Raw genomic sequence first — 12,684 nt, forward strand, 5'->3', positions numbered from 1 at the left:
CTTACAAGAATATCACTATACAAAGAAAGATTAAATTAGATCACTGGTTTCAGCTATTTTTGCAGCAAAATCCTGTTTTTAGATGAAAGCTTAAATCAGAGTCTCATATTTTAAAATATCACAGAGAAAGTAGTTGGTAACTGATTCCATAATTTAACAGAAAGAAGGATTCTCCAGAGGCTCAATTTCAAAGCACTGATCTAGATAATCATCAGACTTCCCCTTTGAGTTCCAATCATACACCTTCACTATGAGAGTCTTCAATCCTTATGTCATAAGAGTTGGAATGGGAAGCCGTAAGAAAGTCCTACCAGTTGTCAGTAAATTGATTCTGACTCACAGTGACCCTATCCTATGTGTGTCAGAGTAGAACTTCGCTCCACAGAATTTTTCAATGGCTAATATTTCAGTAGTATATCACCAGGCCTTTAGAGGTATCATTGGGTAGACGTGAAGCTTCGATCTTTCAGTTAACAACTGAATGGGTTAATGATCTGTACCATGTAAGAACTCTAGTAGGAAAGTAGAAGTAGCCAATTATGTTACGAATTATAGAAAATTACATATTACAACAAGATTCGGAGCTTTGTTAGTTATAGGTAAAATATAGGTCTTTCTAGACCTATACTTTGTAAAATATAGGTAAAGTAAAGCTCTTTCTCTCTTCAAAAGGCTACCACACACTGTCTGTCTATAGGAAGGAAGCCAACTGAAAGAAGAATTTTTAATTCTCTTTGAATCACAAAACTAAGTTTTTTATTTTAATTGATGGGTTATCTGGGGATCTGGCAGGTTCGGTGTTTCAATGCAGTTGCATTTTCTTAAAGTATTGAAAGAGTTAATTCACACAAAGTGTTAAAATATAGTGAGCTCCTAGAAAGTGTGAGCTTTTATTATACGTCCACTCTACATTCCTGAAATACACATTTTTATAGTAAGTATGTGTTACTTTTGTAATAAGAAATATATATATATATATATAAAGAAATTAATATAAATTGATTTGTGAGTGTTCTAATTATTCATTTCTTTTTCATTTTATGTATAAAAACCAAGTAGCTTATTATGTGTGCAGTTGCAAAATTGATTCCAGGTTCCAGATTCCAGGTTCCAACTGCTATTATTTAGTTGTTAATTAACGTGATTCTTCCACCATAGATTGGTGGTCAAGACAATTTAAACACATGCACTGAAGATCTCAGTTTATACAATTCCATTTCTCTGATGCCTAATAGGTCATATAGATTCTTAAGCATCAGAGAGTGTGTGTGTGTGACAGAGAGAGAGAATGTGTGTTTTTGTTCCATACTGCTTCAGATACTATCTCACTGTGACTAGTGAGTGAGAAGGACAGAGAAGGGAAGAAGGACTTCTTAGGCAACCACTGTGTCATACAGACCCACCTTCCTTACCAAATATCTGATAATAATCATAAGAAAGAAGTAGTGTTCCCACTTTGGAGTCTCAAGTGGTACAAAGAGTTAACAGCCTCAACCGCTAACCAAAAGAACATCTTGGGGAAGAATTGGTTTTTTTCCTTGGAAGGATTCAAGTCTAGATGAGCACCTAACAAGAATTATCTTACAATAGTATCACTATACAGAGAAAGATTAAATTAGATTACTCATTTCAACTCTTTTTGCAGTAAAACCCTGTTTTTAGATGAAAGCTAAAAGTTTGAGTTCACCCAGAGGCACACAGAAGAAAATGTCTGGTGATGTACTTTCAAAAAATCAAACCTTGAAAACCCTATGGAACACAATTCAACTCTGACACACATTTGAATTCTCAATGCGTTAAAATCAACTCAGCAACAGATTTATGTATTTCCACTTATATGTTCAGGAAATTGAGATTTCCTGCCACAGAAAGTTAAAGTGACCTGTTACAGCTGCTTAGCTAATAAGATATGGGAATATGTATACACTTTTCCAATTGGAGCCAAAAACGTGCAATGATGGACAAATAGGAGAAGTAATTCTCCTTAAAAAAAAAACAACAACAAATGTTTACAAATCAAGTTCCATCTTAAGCAAAAATAAAATACATACAAGGTAAAATAGCTGAAACACAATTAAGGGAACTCAAAATGTGCAACATACACAAACAATAGGAAGTTGGCCTTTAAAAAGGCTAACACAGAGCAGATATTTAAATAAGGTCAATCTGACAGACCCTAAAATAAATCTATCACACACAGACTCTTTAAGAAGTTTTCATGATCAAAATCATCCACCAGGCAAAGGAAACCAGAACAAGGAGATAAACAGAAACATAACACTAGGGCAGCTCCCTTTTCTTTTAATTGGTCTCACACAATGCTTAGCCAAATAAAATAAGCAAAGGCTCAAATGTAAATTCCAATTTATAGGAAAAACATGAAGGAATAACGTTTATCAGCAGCATCCAAGATTAAAAGACATATTATTTTTAAAAATAATAGAAACTGCACATTGGTGTGAATTTTTTTCATAACATTAAGGGATTAAAAGGAAATTCTGGCTGCTATGTTATAAAATGTGAAAAGGAAACCTAGATTAAAGACTGGATAAAAGTCAATATTTTATTTTAAATAAAGAGATTCCTAGGGAAATTTCTCAATCTGACACTAAAAGTGATACAGGATTGGTTGATTACAACCTAAGATATGGTTTGAGTCAAGTAACCAATTAACCACTGCAAACCGTTAACAGTCTGGACATTAATCAATTCTGACTCTATAGCAAATGTATATAGGGTTTCTGGGGCTGTAAATCTTTTCAGAAGCAGAAAGCTTCATCTTTGTCCCCAAAAGTGGCTCATAGGTTTAAGCTAACAACCTTGGGGTTAGCAGTCCAGTGCTCTTAGTAAAGAAAAATTATTATAATTGTATAGATTAAACTGAAAAATAAGATTGTTGTTGTTGTTAAGTGCCATCGAGTCGGTTTCAACCCACAGTGACCCTGTACAGGGTTTCCGAGGGTGTAAAGATGTTGCCTTACCCCTGAACATGCCCCAGCCTTCTACCTTTACTAACTGATATGCTATATATAGAACAATCACAAGTAGTTGTGAAAAGACACGGGGCTTATAGTGAAAACTATTTCAAATCCAAGTATTCCTGTTCACTACCATTACCACCTACATACAGCAAAAAAGTTCCTTCATTCTCAGAATACTAATTTAGTCTTTAAAAGGGTATTATACTATTTATTCTACTTATATTAATTGTTGTTGTTGTTGTCATCATTGCTATGTGCTGTGGAGTCGGTTCCAACTCATAGGGACCCTGTACAGGGTTTCCAAGGCTGTAAATCTTTACGGGAGCGCAGAATGCCTCATCTTTCTCCTGCGGAACAGCTGGTAGTTTCAAACTGCTGGCTTTGAGGTTCTCAGCCCGATTCGTAACCACTACGCTATTGTTGTTGTTAAGTGCCGTCGAGTTGGTTCCGACCCATAGCGACCCTGTACAGGGTTTCCAAGGCTGTAAATCTTGACGGGAGCAGAAAGCCTCATCTTTCTCCCGTGGAGCAACTGGTAGTTTCGAACTGCTGACTTTGCAGTTCGCAGCCTGATTCGTAACCACTAGGCTACCAGAGCTCAAATTAAAATAATAGAACCCCTTGCTAATGTTAATTTAATTTAAATTCAGTAGTGTCCTTTAGCTTTAAGAAAGCTAACATTATCAATTTTTTTTTTAATGACTAAACTTCAAAATGACAGAATATCCAATTCTGAAAACTGGGAAGCTGATCACTTATCAAGTAGCTGGCTACTCTACACAAAGCATGTCTAATTTTAAAAGGACCAAATATGTTAAATGTTTTGCCAAGAGCAATTTATAGTCACATAACTTGAATAAAATGCTTTTTTATCCATTTAATGCTTTCCAGCAAAGCTATTGTTTAAAAGAAGTAATTTCTGAATATTGGCCTTTCCGGTATAATGGAATTTTATTAATATGTAGACAGTGCTCTTAGCTGTCTGGACCAATGAAGCCAATAGGAAAATGCTTTTCTGAATACTAATGATACCTTTATATGTCATCCAAGGCATGTAACAAATTGCCTCTTAAAGTATACATGAGCCCTTTCAAACACATATTCGTTCTAGGTGGTGAATTTCTTTTTTAAAATCTTTTTTTAAACATTAAGTACCTTACTTCAGTTGTTTGTCTGCAGGCATTAAACAAGATGCTTTGTTCTACTCCTTCAACCTCACCCTCTCTGAACAATCTTCCTCCTCATTTCTTTATCACAAGCCTCCCTGACTGGGTCCCCTCCCCTCATCATCTTTGTTAAATTCTTCTAAAACACTATCAGAGAATTTACTACTGAATGTTGTAACAGTTGGCATCTGTGTCTCAACTAGATCAAGCCTCTTAAGGGTAGGGTTCATGTTGTATTCATTTCTCTAGTCAACAAACAGCAGTTTGTCCAAAAAAAGACAAAAGCTGCTCTTCACTCTGCCACAGATGCCCACTGCTTCAATTCGCCTGGCCTCTGTATGCCCTAACATGCTTCTTACTGCTGTCTCTGCTCCTTCTCTGTAACTCTCATGCCCCCTCACACACCAGCCACAGGGAATTTTCTCTCTTCAACAGAGTCAAATCTGCTCCTCACAACTCTTGCTTTCTAGGGTTTCACCCTCTTTTCAACTCCATGGCATCCAACGTCAAAAATCTTCAGTTTGACACAGTTTTATTGTCTGACAGAATGTGCTAGATATTTCATCTTCCTAACAAAACTTTGAGCTATAATAAAGAAGAATTTGCCTCAGTGTAAACAACTTTCTAAATAACCTAAAGTTGTCTGGCTGTAACAGCGCTTCAACACATTAATTCTAGAATTCCTATGCTTTACATAGAGGTGAGCTATATCATTTCTATACAATCCTATGGCCTCATGGGTATAAATATAGCACCCTGTGCCTCTTTGATTTTCCATACTTTCATAAAAATTACTCACTGCTAACAAGTTAATTCGGACTCATGAGAACCTCATGTGGTACCAAATAGAACTGCGCCATAACATTTTCTTGGCTCTAATCGATATGGAAGCAGATCACTAAACATTTCTTCCTTGGCATTACTGGGTGGTTTAGTGATCAAGCTTTTATAGGTACTTCATATAACTTATTCTATTTGAAAGTGACACAGAAATAAATGAAACTGCTATCCTACATTTGCAGTAAACTTAGTTTCTTACTGACTTGTTTAATAGAAAACATAACAAACACCAAAATATATTCAATCTGATGTCTAAAATTACTTCGCTTCTTAAACTTCACTATAAGAAACATATATACTTATCTTTTCAATTTACTCACTGAATCTTGACTACCCAACACATGCGCATATTATTAAAGATGTTTTCCTTTTTTTAAAAAAGGCAAGAAGTGTATGTGTTCCAGCTTAGTTGGTTACTATTTGTATAGCTGAAGGCAAGTCCTAACACTTTTTGATCCTCAAGTTCCTCATCATGAGTCCTGCTGTGGCACTGTGGGTTAATGCACCAGATTGCTAAGCCATCTGAACTGCAAGGTCAGCAGTTCAAGTTCACTAGCCATTTCTCAGAAATCCATACATATACAGGGTCACTATGGGTTGGAACCAACTCGATGGCACCTAACAACAAGTTCCTCATCTGCAAAATTATAGCAACCATGTGTTAAATGCTCAACTGCCCTTACTACCTACTAGAATGATTAGAAAGTTGTAAAAAAGAAAAAGATTATGCATATAAAAGAAAAAAAAAAAAAACCACCAGTTCAGTTTATAGTATTATATTTGTATCTTTGAAGAGCAGTCTGTAGCAGAAAATGATTCTCACCCTTTGTCTCTCAGATCATACTTCCAAATCAACAGACCTTTACTGACATAATCAATTAAAAGAGTAAGCGCTGTAGTTAATAAAATTATGGACCTGGGGTGGGGGCCAGTGGAAAACACTAATTATTGTCATTATAGCAGTTGAACATCTTAATAAAATTAAATTAAGTTCCCATTACATTCACTTGTTTTCACATGCTTATGATGCGTGACGCCTTTTTGGTAGGTGTCCTCTATAATCCTGTAGAGGGGGAGATCCTTTTGTTCCAAACTCAGCTGTTAACTTAAAACTTGGAGGATTGAGTATAACTGAAGGCATCTTGGGAAAAAAGGTCTGTTGATCAACTTCAAAAATATCAGCCACAGGAAATTCTATGAAGTACAGGTCCACTCTGACACAAACATCATTGCCACAAGTCTCAAAGTCAATTAGATGGCAACTTGTTTACTAGTTTTTGTCATCATATCTGGGATTTTATTTGTACTCTCTGAGGTGTGGGATGTATTTAGAGTCGGGGTCACTGTTATGGTTGTCACAATGTTTAGAAACATCATGCCAACATAATTACCTCTTTTCTAATATTAAAATATAATTTGATATTACTATTGTTAGTTACCATTCAGTTCATACTGACTCAGGCTGACCCCACATGCCACAGAGTAGATCTGCTCCATAGAGTTTTAAAGGTTGTGACCTTTCATAAGCAAATCTCCAGATTGGTCTTCCAAAGAGCTTCTGGGTGGGTTCAAACCACCAATGTTGCGGTTAGCGGTTAAGCATTTTTTAAATCATTTATGCCACTAATGGTAGTTATGGGTAAATGCACTAATGGGTAAATGTTTGATAGCAGAAGAAAAGCAAATTCTTAAGGCAAAAAAAGAAGAGTGTAAGAATAATAATGGAACACCCTTTTGAAGTAAATCTAGACCACATTTCATCATGGATATCCTTCCAAATATGGGCTCAAGGAGGCAGAAAAATTTTAGATTCTAGTTACTCAAGATTGCTAAATTCTAAATCTGCTGTAGCGGTGATGTCGTCTGACAGAATTGTTGTTGTTATGTGCTGTGGAGTCAGTTCCGATTCATAGCTAACCTGTACAGGGTTTCTGAGGCTGTAAATCTTTATGGGAGCAGAAAGCCTCATCTTTCTCCCGTGGAACAGCTGGTAGTTTCGAACTGCTGACCTTGTGGCTTGCAGCCTGATTCGTAACCATGACAATAGTCAATTAAAATCATTACTGCTGCTGCTATATACCATCAAGTTGGTTACAATGCATAGTGACACAGGGTTTCCAAAACATTAAATCTTTATGAGAGCAGAAAGCCCCATCTTTCTTCCAAGGAGCAGCTGGTGGCCTTGAACTGCTGATCTTGTGGTTAGCAGCCCAATGCATAACCCACTATGCTATCAGGGCTTCTTAAAATCTTCACTAGATATGAGTACATGTGTTAATCCCTTACTTGGAAATAGTCCAAATTTTACTGATGATATTCCAACTCCTTTCATATGCGCTCTTAAAAGGCAGTTAGTAAGTAAGACATTGGTATTCAAAAGAGTAGTTCTCTTATTTATTTATTTTTTAAATCTGACTTTTAGGATCTAATCTATTGCTATTACAGCAGATATACTAATGCTGTCTTATTTCCTCCCATTCATCTCTTCCCATCACTTTCTCCCATTCATCCTTGCATTTCTTCCAAATTATTTACTATGTAATGACACAAATTCTGGTCTTTATAGGATAAGAAAATCTTTTTCAATTAATGTACATCATGCTGTTTGAGAGTAAATAGATTTAGTAAGCTCTACATTCTTATATTATCAGATTATTCTATTGTGAAGCAGTCTCTGATATTACATGAATTATACTTACCCTGGCTTTTTTTGTATCTTGATGTTTTGTGGTTTGTTTTTTCGGTTTAATTCGTTCCCATTCTTGAACCACTTGAATCTGAGGGAGGAGTATTCAGAACTGGTTTCACAGCGAAGCACTAGTTTGGAACCTGCAGCTGATTCTTGGCTTCTCATCTCTTTCAACCGGGGAGGCAAGGCTGAAAATGAAAAGAAGAAGAAAAAAAAAAGACAAGTCATTTGGCAACCTTTCTAAGAGAAACATATTAATTTTGGGTGAGCCTGATCAAGACTCCATTCCCAATGGCTGTACTAACTGAGGAAGAAAAAAAAAAAAACGGGGGGAATGGGGGTCAGGCAAAATCAATCACAACTTGGGAGAAAAATACAATGCCCCAAAAAATATATTGAGGGGGAAAAAGAGAGAATCTAGCTTATAAATAAAAATGACTCTTACAAGCAAATTATTCTAGTTTTGTCTTCAATCCTGATCATTCTTGGATGCCATTACAAATCCTGAACACTGGTAATTTCAAAAACCATGGGCTTGAGGTAAAGGGAGAATATGAGCGTGCCATTATTTTTAAATTGCCTTGGTATTCAAGATCACAACTTATCTTCCTAGCAGTACCATGACTGCGTACAGCAGGAGTTATACCCATTTTAAAAATGAAGACTATAGGAAAGAGACTGATGTGCCCATGGTAACAAAATCTGTAGGGAGTTGGGGTGACGCTGGGCTCTTCTCACAATTCTATGTTCAGAGATGGCCCGCCAAAACAAAGATAATGTATAAATCTTAAAACTGTCTCCTTTCTTCAATTCTTTGGCAACATTACTCTTCTATTGGGTCTACAACTGCAGTCACCTACACAGCAAATGATCATTCCAGATGACCACCTTGTTCGTATGTCAAGTTATCAATTTGATCAGATTTAACCATTCTAAATATTTTCAACAGATACTGGGAGGATCTAAATTGTGCATAACATGTAGAATATTTTAAACACCCATGTTTCTTATTTTAAGCAAAACTTCTTCAAAAACTATTATCTACAAAGATATATTTTTTGAAAAAATAAAAATACAAGTTTTATTCAGATAGGGCAGAAATTGTGAGGGTAGATTTAAAATGGCTGCAGAATGGGAATCCTTTATTGCTATAGGAGTAGACTTGCTCAGAACCTCTCTTCTCTGCAGGATGTGGCGCACAGCAGAGCTCTTGAGGAGGACTGAGAGTTGCATCAATAGGCATTTATGGATGAAATGTTGTATCTAAAATTTGCTTCAAAACGATATGGCAGCTGGGAGAGGATGAGTATAAAATTGGGCAATAGATATAGATATGATTGATTTCTTTCATAAACTTTCTTAAAATAAATATATGAATGAAAGACTTGCTTTTGCACCAAAAATCTTGATAATCTACCTCACAGAACCTGAGATCTCAAAAACTCTGTTTCTACTGTACCTAGCAAAAGTCAACGATGTCTGCCCCACTTCGGGAATTAACAGGAAGGGCCAGAAAACACACCCAGGCAAACGAGACTACACCTTGCTGATTCTGTGCATAATTATTCACTGGATAAAGCCAGCACCACTCCAAGGACAGCAATCAGAGCCACATTAGACATGAACAGGAAATGGAGTACCTTTCCTACTCAGGGTACATTTGTTTTTCTTCACTAAGCCCTTACCAAGTAAATCATAAAGCTGGCAGGAATGAGCCTATGAAGGTTCCAATGAATTATAGCAAAAACCATTTGAACGTTGTGATTTCTTAGCAATGTTCCTACAGTTACACGCCCGCCTTTTTTTATTTATTTGGGGACTGGGAGATGAGGTGGGGAAACAGGCACTTAATGTGGTGGACATGCTGGCAAGCTAGAAAACTTATTTCAGCTGTTCTTAGCCTTTGATACCTGATGATTCTGTCTGGTTCTTTTTCTTGACAGCTTGAAAATAAGATTCACTCCCTGAACAGCTTTCTTAAGAGTCTTTTTCTTTTTTTTTTTAAATGGAGGTTTTTAAAAACAGACTAAATTCTCATTAATCTGGAATGCTCTGTATATTTCTATTAACTTTTTGAGATCATTTTCAGTGTTCTAATTCTGGTGAAGAGTTTTAAAGAAAAAAGTCTGCTGGAGCTAAATGACACTAAGTAAAATGGCTTGCACATATTGAAAATGAACTGCTTCATTATTTTACATAAAGGCTAAAATAACTAGTTAGAATTGTTTGTTGTTCTCAATGAATTCTACATTCAACCTGGCACACAACCAAAACCCTCAAGGTTCCTTCTTTGCATCTAAACACAGAATTTTAGATAGCTATAAATTAAAATAAGAGCCCACCCCACATGTTTCTCAATTAGTATGGATATAAGTCTATTAGACTTGGTTTGTTCTTTTGTTTGCTTGTGTTTTAGTTGTATTGAACCATTATTATATCATGTCTGTTTCTCTTTTGCTCCTCTTTTCTCTCATTCCTTCCTTTTTCCTCCCTTTCTCTGTCTCCCTTTCTTCAGCCCCTCCTGCCTAAGTTATCTGTTACTGTTGCTAAATGCCCTCAGGTTCTGAAGCAAGACTGCTGGGTTTGAACCGCCAACCTTGCAGTCAACAGCCCAGTACTAATGCTGCTATAACAGAAATACTACACACAGCTGGAGTGATTTTAGCAGAAATGCATTTTCTCACAGTTAGGAAGACTAGAAGTCTGAATTTTCTCTCTGCTGGCTCTCGTTGAAGGTCCTTGTCTCTTTGGAGCTTCTGCTGCTAGACAAGTTTCATGTGGGTTTGCATCTCTCTTCCCTCTTCTCTGCTGCCTAACTTGTTTTTATAAATCACTTTCATATCTCAAAAACATTGACTCAAGATAGGCCCCTACACTAATCCTGCCTCACTAACAAAACAAAGACAAACCATTCCCAAAGGGGTTATAACCATAAACTTAGAGGTCAGGATTTACAACATGTCTTTTGGGGGATACAATTAAAGCCAGAATGCCTCTCCTCATTCATTCACCCATTCATTCATTTATTAGGAAGTTGATTTAAAACATGACACAGCAATATGAAAAATTCAAATTGAGGGGTATTCTATGAAACGATTAGTCTGGACTTTAAAATTGCCATGTCATAAATGACTAAGCATGACGGTAAAACTAGATATAACATAAAATCAGTTTAAAGAGCCACGGCAAATAAACACACTGTGGTTGGATGCTGCTTCAGGTTGAAAATGAAAGTTATAAAAATTATTGGAATCACTGAAAAAAATCTGAATAAAGATATTATATCAGAAAGAAATGTCTCAACTGTGATCAATATATTGTGGTTATGTAGGGAAATGTCCTGATTCTTTGGAAATATGTGCTAAGCATTTAGTAGTGAAATGTCATGATGTCTTCAACAAACTTCAGATAAAACAGAAACTAGATATTACATGTCTGCATATATAGAAAGGGGGGAAAAAAGTCTTGGCTCTTCCTTGCCTGCCCTATTTTGTCTCCTGTCCTTTTTGCCATTAAATAAAATGTCCTGGCTATCATTAAATACTTTTAAAGGCTTGGCTAAGATTGTAGTCACAAAGGAAAGTCTTGAGAATATTCAAGTTGTAATTTATAAATGAATCCCTCAGATTATACCCTCAATTTGAATTATTCTAGTGGCACCGCACAAATGGTCAATGGTTCAAACTCACCGGCTGCTCCTTGGAAACCCTGTACAGGGTCATAAGAAGTCAGAATCTACTCAACAGCACTTAACAACAACAATAACTACTACACAGATATCCTCATATATGGTTCAACCTGTTAGCCATGAGTTTGGGACACCCACTAGGTCCTTTAAATTACCCCGGTAGCACAGTTGGTTACAAACTAGGTGGCTAATGACAAGGTCAGAAGTTCACATCTACCAGCCACTCTATGGGGAAAAAATGAGATTTTCTGCCTGGTGTGGAGCTGTGGGCTAATGCATCAGACTGCAAAGTCATTTGAACTGCAAAATTGGTGGTTCAAGCTCACCAGCTGCTCCTTGGAAACCCTATACAGAGTCACTATGGGTTGGAATCAACTTGATGGCACTTAATAACAAAGATTTATAGCCTGGAAACCCTATACATGGTTGCTATGAGTCACAACCGACTCCACAGCACACCACCGCCACCACCACCACCACCATCACTAAATCCTCGGTGGGAGCACTAGTTTCTCTCCTAGCAGATCAGCATCTATGTCTCCCTTTTAGAGTTCATATACAGAGACTTTTGTACTTAAGAGATGGTCTGTGACATAATGAGGCAGAAACTTTTGGATACACAGTAGTTCTTAGTTTAAAGAACCCACTCTCTCTTTTTTTCAGCCTCCATCACCAGTAAACAATGGTGTATTTGCTAGGCCTCTAAAAATTAGTATGTTACACTAAACCAACCTGAAGGGCTAAGTATCCATAAGCATTGTTCTGCAAAGAAAAATATATTGTTTAGAGTAGCAAAATGCTACGCCTACCCAGGAGACAGTAAAGGATGCCCCAAAACTAATTTCGTGATGCTTGTGAATGGACATGTAATGTCCAGATCAAGTGCTACATCAACAAGCTGGAACAAATTCAGTTACATTGCTGTTGCGGTTGCTGCTAAGTGCCATCTAGTCAAGTCCAACACATAGAAACCCTGTTTAGGGTTTCCAAAGAACACCTGGTAAGCTTGTTCAAGCTGGCCTTGCAGTCTGGTGCATTAATCCACAGTGCCACACCAGGACTCAATTACATTAAAAAGGAAAAAAAAAAAAAAAAAAAAAAGAACCCACTCTTGAAACAAGACTTTGATATATGAACATTTATTAATGTTCAAGTTTCAAGCACATAATTTCAAATCCATCAGAAGTCAAAAAGGTTCCAACTACCCTCACTTTGCAATCTTTCCCACCTGTAATAATGTCCTGCTCTGTCATACAGGACAATCCATCTACAGTAAGAGGATATTCAGTTTTTCAAAGAAAAGATGTGTTAAGAAATGAA

General features: G+C 36.7%; 1 protein-coding gene across 3 annotated transcripts in view; it reads right to left on the reverse strand.

Annotated features, from left to right (window-relative positions):
* Window positions 1–12,684, reverse strand: part of NRG1 (neuregulin 1) — a 274,308-nt gene that overhangs the window by 198,641 nt on the left and 62,983 nt on the right. For all 3 annotated transcript variants that reach the window (XM_006859977.1, XM_006859978.1, XM_006859979.1), the window contains exon 2: window positions 7,687–7,864. In XM_006859977.1, coding sequence (XP_006860039.1) covers window positions 7,687–7,864 — 178 coding nt within the window. The remainder of the gene's footprint in view (window positions 1–7,686; window positions 7,865–12,684) is intronic.

Source organism: Chrysochloris asiatica, unplaced genomic scaffold (assembly GCF_000296735.1).
Source record: "Chrysochloris asiatica unplaced genomic scaffold, ChrAsi1.0 scaffold00035, whole genome shotgun sequence".
Classification (NCBI taxonomy): domain Eukaryota; kingdom Metazoa; phylum Chordata; class Mammalia; order Afrosoricida; family Chrysochloridae; genus Chrysochloris; species Chrysochloris asiatica.